The sequence below is a fragment of the Dendrobates tinctorius genome, unplaced genomic scaffold (assembly GCF_039654945.1).
Source record: "Dendrobates tinctorius isolate UK_male_01 unplaced genomic scaffold, ASM3965494v1 ptg000103l, whole genome shotgun sequence".
Taxonomy (NCBI): Eukaryota; Metazoa; Chordata; class Amphibia; order Anura; family Dendrobatidae; genus Dendrobates; species Dendrobates tinctorius.
This window is the reverse complement of record NW_027361771.1, coordinates 9,136,113-9,153,368: the sequence shown is the minus strand read 5'-3', so window position 1 is coordinate 9,153,368 and position 17,256 is coordinate 9,136,113. Positions and strand designations below refer to the sequence as shown.

Genomic DNA, 17,256 nt, shown 5'->3' with positions numbered 1-17,256 from the left:
TTGAGGAGATCATTTGCATATTCCCAGTGCCTTCTGGGATAAGTGAAGAGTCTCCGCGAGCTCAACGATCACTGGGTTTTGGCCGTTGCAGCTGAAAAGAGGAAATCGGAGAAACCAGGGGAAGAGTCTTGAGGAGATCATTTGCATATTCCCAGTGCCTTCTGGGATAAGTGAAGAGTCTCCGCGAGCTCAACGATCACTGGGTTTTGGCCGTTGCAGCTGAAAAGAGGAAATCGGAGAAACCGCGCGCCGAATTTTGGCTCATCTTTCATCTTTTTAAGAAATCTCAAGATGGAAGAGGCCAGGAGCCATTTGGTGAGCTGCATTTCTTGCTACATGTTCACAGATTTACCAGTGGAAAAGCCAAACTTCACATGTCACAAATGCAAGCTTGTGACCCTGTTGGAGGAAAAGTTGCAAAATCTCGAAGAGAGGTTAGCTACGTTGAAGATCATTAAGGAAGGTGAAGAGTTCTTGGACAGAGCAGAATTATCTCTTCATGTTACAGAAAGAGAAGAAATTCAAAGTGCACCTGAAGAAACAGAGGAATGGAGACATGTGACCCAGAGAAGCAGGAGGATCAGGAGGCAGTCAGCACCCATACTGCTCAGAAACCAGTACCAGGCTCTCACGCAGGAAAACGATGAAGAAATACATCAGGATAAGACTTTGCCAACAAACAGCAACCTTTTACGCCTTCAGAGTCCTCCTGGATGGAGAAAGAAAAATGTTGTGAAGAAGAAACGGAGAGTGGTGGTCATGGGGGATTCCCTGTTGAGAGGAACAGAGGCCGCTATCTGCAGACCGGATATAACTTCAAGAGAAATGTGCTGTCTTCCAGGTGCAAAAATTAAAGATGTGTCTGACAGGATATCAGGACTCTTCAGACCTACAGATGACTACCCATTCCTGCTACTACATGTGGGGACAAATGACACCGCAAGAAATGACCTGGAAACCATCTGCAGAGACTTTGAAGACTTAGGCAAGAAAGTGAAAGAACTGGGAGCGCAGGTGGTCTTCTCTTCCATCCTCCCAGTGGATGGCCATGGAACAAGGAGGTGGAATAAGATTCTGCAGGTGAACAACTGGCTACGTCGATGGTGCCGTCAGCAACGATTTGGATTTCTGGATCACGGAGTGAACTACTTATACGATGGACTACTTGCTAGAGATGGGGTGCACCTTACGAAGACTGGAAAGCAGGTATTTGGAAGTCGCCTTGCTACACTTGTAAGGAGAGCTTTAAACTAGAACAACATGGGAAGGGAAGCAAAAGACCAGAAAAAGCCATACACCTGACAAATGCTACTGAGAACTCTATTAGAAGTGGAAAGGAAGAACAAAGATGAAAGAATCTAATTAAAAAAAATATTGGAGAAAGAGAAACCAATCACAAACTAAAATGTTTCTATACTAATGCACAAAGCATGGGCAACAAACAAGGAGAATTGGAACTACTAACACAGGAAAAGAAATATGATGTCATTGGAATCACTGAAACTTGGTGGGACAATACACATGATTGGAATACAAGACTAGAAGGATACAACTTATTTGCAAGAAACAGACTTGATAAACGAGGAGCGGGTGTCGCATTGTATGTTAGAAATGCGTATATCTGCACAGAGATTGAAGCTTCAGAGACTGGGAGTTCTGTGGAAACTGTTTGGGTAAGAATACAAGGACAGAACAATGGAAAGGACACCATTGTAGGCATTTACTACAGGCCGCCTGTGCAAGCTGAAGATATGGATGAACTCTTTATGCATCAAATGGCCAAATTCTCCAAAAAATATGACATAGTTGTCATGGGAGATTTCAACTATCCAGACATTTGTTGGGAATCTCTCTCAGGCAAAACTAACAGGTCAAGGAAATTCTTATCCTCTCTTGCTGACAACTTTATCTTCCAAAAGGTAAAGGAGAAAACAAGGGGAACTGCTACCTTGGATCTAATCCTTATAAACAGGGAGGAAATGGTTGAGGAGGTAAAAGTGGCTGGGACCCTAGGAGGTAGCGACCATGCTATTTTAGAATTTTGGATAACTAGAGGCGGAAGACCTGTGAAGACTCAGACGTCAAGGTTAGATTTCAGAAAGGCAGATTTTAAGGGATTCAGAAAGAGAATTGGAGGGATCCAATGGCTGGATATCCTTAAAGACAAAAATGTCCAGGAAGGATGGGAAATCTTGAAAAATGAAATTCTCAAAGCACAGTTGTTAACAATTCCGAAAAGAGGGAAGAATAGGAAGCATTTAAGGAAACCAGGATGGATGAACACAGAACTTAAGCACATGCTAAAAAGGAAGAAAAACATGTTTATAAAATGGAAAGAAGGAGGCATATCTAAAGAAGAATATAATGCTGTCTGCAGAACCTGCAAGGCACAAATCAGATTATCTAAAGCTGAAAATGAATTGAGGCTTGCAAGAGATGTCAAAAGCAATAATAAAGGATTTTGGGGATATGTCAAAAGTAAAAGAAAAGTCAAAGATGCTATAGGATTTTTACAGGATGAAAATGATGAAATGGTAAGACAGGATGTTGAGAAGGCTGAACTTTTAAATTCCTATTTTGCATCTGTTTTCTCTCAGAAAGGAAATGTAACATCAACTGCTATTCACTGTCCTATTAAGGGAATAGAAGAATCCAGGATATCTATAAACAGAAAGATAGTGAGGAAACACTTAGCTAACCTAAATGTATTCAAGTCTCCAGGTCCAGATGAATTACACCCCAGAGTACTGAAGGAGATAGCAGAAGATATTTTTGAACCCCTCTCCATAATCTTTGAAAATTCTTGGAGAACAGGAGAAGTGCCAGAAGACTGGAGAAGAGCAAATGTTGTTCCTATCTTCAAAAAGGGGAAGAAGGTGGACCCAGGCAACTATAGGCCGGTGAGTCTGACTTCTATACCAGGAAAGATCTTTGAACAAATTATTAAACAACATGTATGTCAATACCTGGATAAGAATGAAGTGATTAAACAGAGTCAGCATGGGTTTGTAACTAATAAGTCATGTCAGACTAATTTAATTTCCTTCTATGATGGTATTACTGATTGGGTGGATCAAGGAAATGCTGTAGATATAGTATATCTTGACTTCAGCAAAGCATTTGACAAAGTCTCTCATACAATCCTTATTGAAAAAATGACTAAGTATGGAATGGACAAGGCAACTGTTAGGTGGATTCATAACTGGCTTAGTGATCGGACCCAAAGAGTGGTCGTAAATGGCTGCACATCCAGTTGGAAGAATGTCTCAAGTGGGGTACCACAGGGCTCTGTCCTGGGCCCTGTATTGTTCAACATCTTTATCAACGATTTAGATGAAGGAATTGAGGGTAAACTGATTAAATTTGCTGATGACACAAAGCTAGGAGGGATAGCTAATACTAGAGAAGAGAGAGAGAGGATTCAAAAAGATTTAAATAAAATGGAGAAGTGGGCAGCAACTAACAGAATGGTTTTTAACAGGGAGAAATGCAAAGTACTACATCTGGGCAATAAAAATGAAAAAAGCATATATAGAATGGGAGGAATAGGGCTAAGTGACAGCACATGTGAAAAAGACTTGGGTATACTAATAGATCGCAGACTGAATATGAGTCAACAGTGTGATGCAGCAGCAAAAAAGGCAAATGCAATTCTAGGATGTATTAACAGAAGCATACAGTCTAGATCACGTGAAGTAATTATTTCCCTCTACTCCTCTTTGGTCAGACCTCATCTGGAATATTGTGTCCAATTTTGGGCACCACATTTTAAAAAAGACATCAACAAACTGGAGCAAGTTCAGAAAAGAGCGACCAGAATGGTGACCGGTCTGCAAACCCTGTCTTATGAGGAAAGGTTGCAGGATTTGGGAATGTTTAGTTTGCAAAAGAGAAGACTGAGAGGAGACTTAATAGCTGTCTACAAATATCTAAAGGGCTGTCACATTGTAGAAGGATCAACTTTATTCTCATTTGCAAAAGGAAAGACTAGAAGCAATGGGATGAAGCTGAATGGGAGGAGACACAGATTAGATATTAGAAAAAACTTTTTGACAGTTAGAGTGATCAATGAGTGGAACAGGCTGCCACGAGAAGTGGTGAGTTCTCCTTCAATGGAAGTCTTCAAACAGAGGCTGGACAGACATCTAACTGGGATGATTTAGCGAATCCTGCTTTGAGCAGGGGGTTGGACCAGATGGCCCAGGAGGTCCCTTCCAACTCTACGATTCTATGATTCTATGATTCTATGATTCTATGAGAGCACCCATAACACAGAGCCTTCCTGAGAGCACCCATAACAGTGGCTTCCTGAGAGCACCCATAACACAGAGGCTTCCTGAGAGCACCTATAACACAGTGCCTTCCTGAGAGCACCCATAACACAGAGCCTTCCTGAGAGCACCCATAACACAGTGGCTTCCTGAGAGCACCCATAACACAGTGGCTTCCTGAGAGCACCCATAACACAGTGGCTTCCTGAGAGCACCCATAACACAGTGGCTTCCTGAGAGCACCCATAACACAGTGGCTTCCTGAGAGCACCCATAACACAGTGCCTTCCTGAAAGCCCCCACAACACAGTGCCTTCCTGAGAGCACCCATAACACAGTGGCTTCCTGAGAGCACCCATAACACAGTGGCTTCCTGAGAGCCGCACATAACCCAGTGCCTTCCTGACAGCACCTATATCACAGTGCCTTCCTGAGAGCACCCATAACACAGTGCCTTCCTGAGAGCACCCATAACACAGTGGCTTCCTGAGAGCACCCATTACACAGTGCCTTCCTGAGAGCACCCATAACACAGTGCCTTCCTGAGAGCACCATAACACAGTGCCTTCCTGAGAGCCCCCATAACACAGTGCCTTCCTGAGAGCACCCATAACACAGTGCCTTCCTGAGAGCCCCCATAACACAGTGCCTTCCTGAGAGCCCCCATAACACAGTGCCTTCCTGAGAGCACCCATAACACAGTGCCTTCCTGGGAGCACCCATAACACAGTGCCTTCCTGAGAGCACCCATAACACAGTGCCTTCCTGAGAGCACCCATAACACAGTGCCTTCCTGAGAGCACCCATAACACAGTGGCTTCCTGAGAGCACCCATAACACAGTGCCTTCCTGAGAGCACCCACAACACAGTGCCTTCCTGAGAGCACCCATAACACAGTGCCTCCCTGAGAGCACCCATAACACAGTGGCTTCCTGAGAGCACCCATAACACAGTGGCTTCCTGAGAGCACCCATAACACAGAGCCTTCCTGAGAGCACCCATAACACAGTGCCTTCCTGACAGCACCTATATCACAGTGCCTTCCTGAGAGCACCCATAACACAGTGCCTTCCTGAGAGCACCCATAACACAGTGCCTTCCTGAGAGCACCCATAACACAGTGGCTTCCTGAGAGCACCCATAACACAGTGGCTTCCTGAGAGCACCCATAACACAGAGCCTTCCTGAGAGCACCCATAACACAGTGCCTTCCTGACAGCACCTATATCACAGTGCCTTCCTGACAGCATCTATAACACAGTGCCTTCCTGAGAGCACCCATAACACAGTGCCTTCCTGACAGCACCCATAACACAGTGCCTTCCTGAGAGCACCCATAACGCAGTGCCTTCCTGAGAGCACCCACAACACAGTGCCTTCCTGAGAGCAACCATAACACAGTGGCTTCCTGAGAGCACCCATAACACAGTGGCTTCCTGAGAGCCGCACATAACCCAGTGCCTTCCTGACAGCACCTATATCACAGTGCCTTCCTGAGAGCAGAGCACCCATAACACAGTGGCTTCCTGAGAGCACCCATAACACAGTGCCTTCCTGAGAGCACCCATTACACAGTGCCTTCCTGAGAGCACCCATAACACAGTGCCTTCCTGAGAGCTTGAGAAACCATGACTTAGGAAAGTCTGACTGACGGCTTCACTGTAATGACCCCTCCCAAAACCCACACTTACCCCTTCTTAATTTAAATAAGACACGACTGCGTGACATTGGATGTAAAAGGCCACAGCAGCCCCGTTTATTAACACCAAACAAGCAATAACATTTTTATCCATAAACGTAGAAATATTCCATAAACATAACCACCAGCAAAAGGAGGGGGGGTAAATGAAGAGTCCATTGTTCATGATTGCAACACCAGCTCCACCATGTGCCCTCAGCCGCACCACACCGGCTCGAGGACAACCAGCTCCACCACGTGCCCTCAGCCGCACCACACCGGCTCGAGGACACCCAGCCGAGTGTTGCCCAACCAATGTCCTGCTGGGACCCAGCCCAGCAGGGACCCACGTTAACATGCCCCGCTGTGACCCAACACAGCAGGGTCCCACGTTAACATGTCCCGCTGTGACCCAGCACAGCTGGGACCCACCTTAACCAAGTATACCATTGCACCACCAGGGGTAACCCGCTCCTGCACTGGGTTCACCCCCCCGCTCTTTGTGCAATCCACCGACTTCAAATACGCCCCTCCTTTCCGCCGACTGCTGCGACAACGTCAAACCTCTTCTTCTCTTCACCATGTCGATCTCCAGAAGATCCTAAAATTAGGGTGGGAGGGCGGGACGATTCCGGACGTCTGCAAGGTAAGGAATGACCATCCCCCCACAGTTCTGCCCTATATATCCATCCCACAACTGACCACTCCCTGCCAACTCACATTGCATAATAAGCCCCATAGCTCCAACCCACACCTTCCCCACAAACACAAAGCACTACTGACCACTCCCTGCCAACTCACATTGCACTATAAGCCCCATAGCTCCAACCCACACCTTCCCCACAAACACAAAAGCACTACACCTTACCCTTCACTAACCCTCAGGCCTAGCATCCCTCCTTAGTCATGTGCGCCCTCCCTGTAGCCCCTTTGGGGCAGGCGTCCGGGCTTGCCTTGACTTAGGAAAGTCTGACTGACGGCTTCACTGTAATGACCCCTCCCAAAACCCACACTTACCCCTTCTTAATTTAAATAAGACACGACTGCGTGACATTGGATGTAAAAGGCCACAGCAGCCCCGTTTATTAACACCAAACAAGCAATAACATTTTTATCCATAAACGTAGAAATATTCCATAAACATAACCACCAGCAAAAGGAGGGGGGGTAAATGAAGAGTCCATTGTTCATGATTGCAACACCAGCTCCACCACGTGCCCTCAGCCGCACCACACCGGCTCGAGGACAACCAGCTCCACCACGTGCCCTCAGCCGCACCACACCGGCTCGAGGACACCCAGACGAGTGTTGCCCAACCAATGTCCTGCTGGGACCCAGCCCAGCAGGGACCCACGTTAACATGCCCCGCTGTGACCCAACACAGCAGGGTCCCACGTTAACATGTCCCGCTGTGACCCAGCACAGCTGGGACCCACCTTAACCAAGTATACCATTGCACCACCAGGGGTAACCCGCTCCTGCACTGGGTTCACCCCCCCGCTCTTTGTGCAATCCACCGACTTCAAATACCCCCCTCCTTTCCGCCACCGCGAGCACGTATGACACCTTGTACGTGCGAGTACCACCACCAAAAAACCACAACCCGAGCCGACTCTGCGGCTCGAGTAACCAATGTTTCTGTACCAAGACCAATCGATCAAAACTGATCCCCATTAGACCTTACAATGCCAACCTACACCAAAATACCAGTACAACAAGGTCAGCCACACCCAAGACCTGCAACTAGCCAACCGCATCGTCCAATCCTATGCACCGCCTGCGCGACCAGTCCCCAACCTGAGCCACCGCCTCTGCCTCGTTGAGACCGCAACACTGCAGGCGCCTCCGAAAATTGTACTTCACCTAATAATTAATCAAAGCCAACCATTATTGCCGTGAACAAAAGAACCTACATTGGTTCCCCAAACCTCCGATAGATTCTTGAAAATTTGCCCAGTAAAACCCACTATGTAGTCATTCCAAACAGGAGCCCCTATGGACACCAACACGAGCACGGCTCCCAGGCAGAAAATTGCACTCCACCTGATAATAATCAAAGCCAACCATTATAGACGTAGCAACAGAACCTACACTGGTTCCCCAACCTCCGACAGATTCTTGAAAAACGTGCCCCACTATATAGTCATGAACAACAACACGAGCATGGCTCCCAGGCAGGAGCATTCAGGCCCGATGTCTCAGATCAAACCCCTTGACGCCCCAGCGACCAAGTCTCCACCACACACGTGCAGTACCAAAACGCTGTTGGTCCCGTCAACCCTGCGTGATAGCATCTATCTTAAAATATCCACCCAACTAGAAAACATAAACCAATCCACCCCGTAATCACCACGACCCGGAACGAATTAATTGTGTGCATCACCCTTGCACTTCGAACCCAGAATCACAACACTATTGTTGCCACCCTCTTACCAAAAGTGAGATGTACTCCGCACCCATTCCCCGCTGAACTGCGGATTCGACACTACTCACAAAAGAAAGAAAAGCGACTCCACACCACCTGAAGTCCAGGAAAACTCAGACACACATCACGTCTCCCGAAAACCCGACACCATAAACCCGGGCCATCCGTCAAAACATTGCACTCACCGGTGCCCGATGCTTGTCCACCACTCAGCCTTAAAGCGCCGCAAAAAGCACCCCCAAACGGAGCACAGCCCAAGCTTCCCCTGCCACAGCGTACCACCAACCCGACATTAATGAAAGTAATGTTATAGTTGCAACCTGCTCACCCACTACCTAAAGTACACCTCCCCCGCAGCAGCGCTGCACCACAACCTTGTCCCCATAATACCAGCCGGTCCTGACAAGTGCGCATAACGGAATAAATGACATAGCCATGTATTGCCGGACGGGCTACACCCACGCGGGAGACCATTCACACGGCCATCGAAAAAACATGTCCTGCCTCATGCTCTATACAGAATTCCTGACAAATGGAACAACACCCGGTGGATAAACAAACCGTTCACCAACCAGGACCCCCGAGACCAGTAAAGCACACGCTGGGTTACCCAACTCAAATGTTGCATCATCCTTGCGCAACGCTTCACCCTGGCCCCCCCGTCCGGGGGCACCCAAAAAGAAAAGACTCTAAGGAGAGCTGTATACCCAGAAGGCAAAGCAGGACCAGCTGCACCCACAATAAAACTCCTAGCCCATCGTAACGAAAAACTATCCACTCTGTATAATAAACTCCTACGTAGCTGCAATCAACGGCTGTAACAAATACCACCCGATACAGTCTGCCAAAAGCTCAATCGGCAACCCTAAAGAACCGCAGTGAGAACCCACCAGTCCTTACGTACAAAAGTTGTTAAAACTGCCCCAGGGCAGCCACGACCAGCAAATTACCGTAAGAACGCCATATGACTGCAGATCATGCAAAAAAACCCCAGTGGATCGTAGCCCCACGTATTCAATAACCAAAATCAACCCCCCAAAACAGCAGCGCGATATACACGGGAACCTAATAACGACCCCCGACCTGACACGATGTACTCGTTAACCTAACCTGACTTAGACATAGGGCACCAGGTGAATTAAACACTTTGACTTATCCAAACACATGATAACCGCAACTACGCCCTGAGCATGAAGAAACCCAAAGTAGTCAAGGGTTGGACCATGAACAGAAATAAGCACACCACCTTCCCTAATACCAGATAGTAGTCCCAGGTTGGACCATGAACAGAAAATAAACACTGCACCATTCCTAATACCAGATAATCCCCGACTACCACACAGAAACCAAACCACGGACCTCAACAACCGGACATTGACCAACCATAAAAACCCCAGCTCCACGCCATATCTACGTACCCCCAGAAATTAACCAGGAAAACAAATCCGGTAAAAGGTCAACTCCAAGCCCCCCGGGGGAAATGTCATCCATTGCTGAGAGAAAGGCAGGTTCCCAAAAGATCTGCCGTCCCAAGCATCTCGACCTCACCAGAACGTCTGCCGCAACAAACCAAAATGCCCCTAGTGAACATGAAAACCCTTAGTACACTCAAAGCCCCTATTGGAGAACCGAACCCGGCATATAAATAAAACACACCGTAATGAAAACTCGACCACTTACCCCCTCACCTCTGGCCAGCAATAGAACACACCCCACTGTAACGTGAAAGATTAAGCCGCCCGATGCACTACCCAAACAGATCACCACGTCAGTGAACTGCCATCCAACCCTTACCAAATACTAGGCGCGGCGATAAAACTGCTCACCACATCAGTGAACTACCATCAAGCCCTTATCAAATACTAGGCGCGGCGATAAAACTGCTCACCACATCAGTGAACTACCATCAAACCCTTATCAAATACTAGGCGCGGCGATAAAACTGCTCACCACATCAATGAACTAACATCAACCCTTATCAAATACTAGGCGCGGCGATAAAACTGCTCACCACATCAGTGAACTAACATCAACCCTTATCAAATACTAGGCGCGGCGATAAAACAGCTCACCACATCAGTGAACTACCATCAAACCCTTATCAAATACTAGGCGCGGCGATAATCCTCCAGCCCAAAGACCCCATGCCTATAACAATAAACCATAAAACCGTCATGGATATGGCTATCGACCACCGCTCTGCCAATATCTGTATCACCACCTGAATTACTCACAAACCGCCATGGAATCACCACCAGTCATACACAAACACCCAGAGAATGCAAGCACAATTATACTAACCAAAATAAAATGATGTCGTCACCTATAGATATACCCACTATCATAAAAGCAAACTAGCATGAAATTAAAAAATACCTCCCAACACTCATGAAGTGCACAAAACAGCCTCCTGAACCACAAAGCAACCATTCCCACACATATTTGAACGCTGGCTACATGGACCAGCCGTGCATCGTTCCGAAACCCCGTGACAAAAAACCAACTACTACCCTAGTGCGAAACCATACGTAACAACACCCTTCCCAACCAATATAATCTAGACATTAATAAAGGTTTAAGTGAGCCTTACTTACTAGGCTGACTCCGCGGAACCCCACGGAACAGCCGTCACGTGTCCTCCACGTCGAGCACCGCAACTGCGATCTTCTCCATGGATCTACGCCGACTGCAGCCCTCCTGGGCCGTAGCGCCAGCGCCCAGACCGACTGTCCGTCCGGGAACGCATGGCAAAAAGTCACCGGCTCGGAGCCTCAAACAGGGCAGGGGAGGTTGGCGCTCCAGCCGCAGGCAACACCTCCTGAATCTGGCACCCAACGCCGGGGGAACGCGACGCCGGGCCACATGACCTGTGGCCCTTGGCAGCTGAAGGGTGGCCACATGACCGAGCCACCGCCCGCTTCCCCCCAGCGCCGCGAGAAAGGAAATGAGGCCGGTGAAGTCACACACCACCTCGCCACCGGGCTCCTTGCTGCGTCACGTCACCGCCGTCCACCGATGCCGATGACCGCGCCGGGTCAGGTGACCACTCCGGGTAACGTGGCCGTGACGTGCGCGTCACCACTGTGTGCCGCGATCCAAAATGGAGGGGAGGGAGGCCGGCCACGTCACTCACCGCCCCGTTACCTTGCTGCCTGCTTCTCAACTTCTGGCTCCGGCCCCGCGATGTCTTCTGCAACAGGTCTGCTAATGGGGCTCATCCTCCGCTGCAAACTTAACTCCGGGCTGAGGTGCTCAGGAGGCTGTGGTCATCGCTGCCGCTTCGGAGGCAGAGGGGTCCCATCTTCTCCGCCGTCGCCATCACCAGACCATCGCTGTAGCTGTTCCTTCGTCCACTGCTGGCCGTGCTGCTCCATCATCATCTTCATCTGTGCCACGAGGTATTCCATCTTCTGGATCCAAAGATTCAAGCTGAAGTCCCAGATGTGAGGAGCTGACGATTCCGGACGTCTGCAAGGTAAGGAATGACCATCCCCCACAGTTCTGCCCTATATATCCATCCCACAACTGACCACTCCCTGCCAACTCACATTGCACAATAAGCCCCATAGCTCCAACCCACACCTTCCCCACAAACACAAAGCACTACTGACCACTCCCTGCCAACTCACATTGCACCATAAGCCCCATAGCTCCAACCCACACCTTCCCCACAAACACAAAAGCACTACACCTTACCCTTCACTAACCCTCAGGCCTAGCATCCCTCCTTAGTCATGTGCGCCCTCCCTGTAGCCCCTTTGGGGCAGGCGTCCGGGCTTGCCTCTAGCGGCCTCTTCTTTTGATTGAAGTTTTGAAAAAAAAAAGAACTCTAGTACAAAAGACAGTTATAACTGCTGGGAAAAAGCTAAAAAAAAAAAAAAAACTCCGGCAATCTAAAATGTGAAAAAACATTCCTTCTTGAAAAACTTGGTGGGTTTGTCGTCAGAAAAAGGTTTTGTGTCCACATCCCCTTAGTTGGTCCCCTAGAAGTCTGTCTACATTTTATCATTCTCTACTACTATGACTCTGCATTACTTTCTGTGTCACTTTTTGTAGCTTCCTTGCAGTTGAGGAGTAACATTAAATCTATGAGATAATGGTGCGCATTAGCTAAATAGTAGTGCAAGGGCAGGAATATGAAACCAAGGCCTTAGGACATGGCTCCATCACAGCTTCTACGTGTTAGATAGTAATTGAGATGATATCTGTAAGAACTTAGCCTATATTTGCAAACTAAAAAAAAAATCCATTCACTTCAGTTAAGTCAGCAAAAATGATTGCAGCTCTAAAACCAGAGGAAAGGCAAAAATGATTTCACCAAGAAAATGAGTCAGGGATGATAGACACTATGAAACTTCAATATTGTGAGCGGGGAAAGTCCTGGGGAATTTTACGTTCATGTGGAAAGATATAGAATAAATTAAGAATAACCATCTGAATGCAGTGCGGTAAAGCATATCAATCAAGTTACTGGAAACTTTAAAGAAGGACTGATACTACTCAAAAAATATTTCAACCTAAGTGGAAAATAAAAGGCATAGAAACGCTTATAGAAGCACTGTTTATAGGAAATATGTCGCCAGGTGTTTACTACCCCCTTCTGAGAGCAGCATGATATAGGGGCACAGGCCCTGATTCCAGCAATACTTACTGAGCTGGCTGCTGGTTATTTTGCTAAAATCTGTTTTATCTGCTGCAGATCTAGCCATTCTCTGAATGCTGATCTTTGTTTAACCCCGTCCACATCACTGATAGATAGCTGTGTAAACTGTGCATAGGCAGAAAGTTGCCAATCAGAGGTGGGGGCAGGACTGTACAGAGCTCATGAATATGGAGGACTATTTTATCAAAACTGCAGCAAGCAGCTTTATAAGTGACACATCACTGGGATCAGAGTCTCTGTCTCTACATTATGCTTCTATGTAGTAAAAACCTGGCGACAGATTCCCTTAAAGGAGAAGATCACATATGTTCTTTGCTTTTAAAGTCCATATACATTACAAATCACATAACCTATGAAAGATCTCTATGCAATATAGTCCCAAAAATAGTATATTATTTAAATCAGATTTAACCTGCTCATCTGTCGTGGCCAATTTTCATTTTTGCATTTTTATTTTTAACTCCTCTTCTTTTAAACTTTTGAACTAGTCCTACCTGCACGCCTCATATTAATGGTCTTATTGTTGAGAAATCGTATTTTATTTCTGTATGATTTCTTCCAGGCACCGCACGCCCAGAAGCCTGGAAAAAATCTTTAGCATAAAGAAATAAAACACGATCTCTCAACAACAAGACCACTAATATGAGGCATGCAGGTAAGAGTAGCGTAACTTATTACCTGTATGCCCATATTAAAAGGTCATATATGTCACGGGGGGGGGGGGGGTGACAGATTACCTTTAAGAGACACGTTTTTAATTTTTCCACCAAAATATCTATATGAGGGTTTGAGTTTTGTGGGATGAGTTGCAATTTGGAATTACACCATTCACTTTACAACAAAATGAACCGGAAGATGGCGAGAATATTCGAAGTGGGAATAAAGTTGTGAAAAAAATGCAATTCCGCCATTGTTTTTTGGGTTTGGTTTTCATGGTGCTCAGTGTGCAAAAAAAAATGGCCTGTTGACATGATTCTTCAGGTGACACCAAACTTTAAGTGGTTACCAAAAAATTCAGAAACTTAAAGAAAAAAATGTAGGTTTATCTAGCTATTTTTGAGACTTACATAATTCCATCAACGAAAAAAATAAAAAAATGTAAGGGCTTTTTTTTGGTCACAAGCTGATGTTTTTATTATTATTTTGGGGTGCTTACATTTTGATAGCTTTTTGTTGCATTTCTTTGGAGAGGTGTTACAACCAAAAATGAAAAATATTTAGATTTGAGAGTCCTCGGTGGTTGATACCTTTTATTAACTACCTGAAAGTTAGCCATTTTCAGTTAGCCATTAAAAGGTATCAACCACTGAGGACTCTCAAATCTAAATATTTTTATATCTAATGGCTAACACGGTACAAAGATATATAGCTTTCCCACAACCAAAAATGGTAATTCTTGTTTTTTTTGTTTTTTTTTATTATTATCGGAATTAACCATACTGGTTAAATAATTTTGTATCTTGATAGACTGGACCTTTGTGGATGTGGCAATTTTTAAATTTCTTTATTTTTAACTGGGGGAAATTGGCTGTTTCAAAATGAAAAAAAAAAAAATTGCCACGGTATATTGCATTGCAATGCAGCAGCAGCTACACATTAGGTTATGTATTTATTCTGCCCTGTCACTCTCTGGTTTATGGGATCATGGACTGTACTCTATCTCTTCATCATAGAGAATGTAAAAATCTGTGACTGACACTTTTCTGTAAATCAATTACTTCCAAAGCAAAACAGTAAAATAAATCCCATTGCAAAAAGGAGTACCCAATCGGGATGGTTCCTAAGGCTGTGTGCCCAAGTTGCGCTTTTTAAGCATTTCCGCCGTGTTTTTGCCGCTGCGGAAACGCTTAAAAAACGCATCCCCATGCAATCCTATGGGATTCCGCAATTGCTGTGCCCATGCTGCGGATTTTACCGCTGCGGAATCGCATTGCGGTAAAATCCGCAGCATGTCCATTAATTCTACGGAATCACGGAAATTCCGCCACCATAGGATTGCATTTAAACGCTCACTTTACGCATGTGGCTATGCCCGCCATGCGTAAATTGAGCGCTTCATGTGCGGATGGTACCCAGGGTCTGGAGGAGAGGAGACTCTCCTCCATGCCCTGGGTACCATAATTCTGTAAAAAATAGAATTAAAATAAAAAATAGAGATATACTTACCCTCTGTCGGCCCCCGGAGTCGTCCCGCCTCTCAGCCACGCTGCCAGCATCTTCCATTCCCAGGAATGCATTGCGCGAATGACGTCTGATGATGTAGCGGTCTCGCGAGACCACTACGTCATCAAAGGTCATTCGCGCAATGCATCCCTGGGAACAGAAGTTGCCGCCAGCGACAATGAGGAGTGGGAGGACTCCGGGGGCCGACAGAGAGTAAGTATATCCTAATTTTTTATTTTTTTATTATTTTTAACATCCTTTTACTATTGATGCTGCATTATAGATGCTCATTATAGATGGGGGCAGAGCAGTACCCAGACCTGCCCGTTTTGCACCTGCCCATGAAAGATACATAGACAAGATGTAGAGCCCAAAAAGGGGGAGCCATGCCCCTGTATGTGCAAAAAAACAAAAGCAAAACCAAACAAATGAGCTGGAACTCATGTTGGTATAAGTGTAGTGTGTAGGTGCACGTTTACACTATGGCCATTTAACAGACAGAACCTAGGGTAAAAACAAAATGAGCAAATACTCTGCAGTAAGTAAATACATGGTAATAGTACATGTAAATAATATACTGTACGGTACTTAGTTGACACTATTTTGATCAAAAAAGAATAAAAGCCTGTCTATATAGTCACAAAGGAATTCACAAAGAGATTTTATAAAATTACAATACATATAACATTAAATAATTATAATAAAGGTGTTATGTCTCTCCTACAGACTTTAATGTAATAGGAAAACCAAAATTCCTTTAAACACCGATTGGATCTGTGTTGGCACCTCTTGTCCATGACAACAAGCACTCTGGACATGGGGTGTACATTAAAGTCAATGACACCCATACAAGCAGTTTTTCTGCACAGACAAGTGGTCTGACACAGAAGCCCCATGTGCTGTAATAGAAACAAGGTAATGTGACTATTCCTTAATTTAATTTAATAAAATACGCTATGTCCCTGAAGGGTAGAAGATGGAAAGGATTCCTCCAGGCAAGGAGTATATGCATTAAACTGCCTAAGATTCTCACAATTATATAGTATGAGTTCTGCTTTTAGTGAAAACTTGTATTCCCCAAAAGGAACAAGTCTGGACCTTTACTTAAAGGGGTTGTCAGGTTTCAGAGCAAAATCTGCAACTACTCTATGGGTCAGCAGACTTCTGCATTGTGACAGCGTGTGGTATGCACCCTGTCACGATTCCTCGGAGTTGCCGATGCAGGCGATCAGTCACATGACTGTTTGTATACAATTTGCGCAAAAGCGCTTACATCCTGACTAGTCTCATCCAACTTCTCTCAGTAGAAGTGAATTGAGAGAAGCTGAACGTATCTAGTTGTCACGTAACCACATGTATGCCACCTGCATTTGTGCGGTCAAGTGACCAATCACTGGCACTGCACTATCATGACTCAGAAGTCTGCAGTCACATAGAGTGACTTGCAGACTTTGCTCTCGAACCTGGACAATCCCTTTAAACCTTGGTGTTTTGCTATTCCTCTGTTATGCCCCCTGGAAATGTATGTACAAATTGAGAAATATGTGTCACTATTCCCCTTTACAATTGCATCTGTCCCTTCAGTATGACACTGACTGGACAGTCAATGTTTGTATGAATACACACCACAGTATATAGATTTTCCTTATATTTTTCTTGTGTAACTGGATCCACTAGGGAGGGATGAGACTCTGGAGGAGTATGGTCGAAACTTTCTCCCGAGGAAACCAACTCTTTGTCCTCTTTGGAAATGGTTGATGACTTCAATATTTTTTTCTCATCCTTGCCCTTCAATTTTCTACTGCTTGGACGTCCCTATTTGAGGAAAAAATAGAGAATTTCTGATGTTTAATTTTTATTTTCATTTGTTTTGCATCTGCTTCTTTTACAATGAAACCCAATCCAATTGTAATGGCTTGAAACATTGGAAAGTAGACTAGATATCTGTAGTAGAGGCTCCATCACACTCCCTCCATGATAACACTCATTTGTCTCATTATATTTTTGTGGATATCCTCTAATGATTTATCTCTTACTGGTGATTCGGTTAATCAT

The 17,256-nt window shown here is 45.6% G+C and overlaps 1 protein-coding gene across 3 annotated transcripts in view; it reads right to left on the bottom strand.

The window, feature by feature from the left end:
• Positions 1 to 17,256, bottom strand: part of MYCBPAP (MYCBP associated protein) — a 173,315-nt gene that overhangs the window by 3,169 nt on the left and 152,890 nt on the right. For 2 of the 3 annotated variants that reach the window (XM_073588047.1, XM_073588048.1), the window contains exon 18: positions 16,828 to 17,016. The exons of the other annotated variant lie outside the window; for it this stretch is intronic. In XM_073588047.1, the coding sequence (XP_073444148.1) occupies positions 16,828 to 17,016 (189 nt within the window). The remainder of the gene's footprint in view (positions 1 to 16,827; positions 17,017 to 17,256) is intronic. 3 annotated transcript variants of the gene reach the window in all.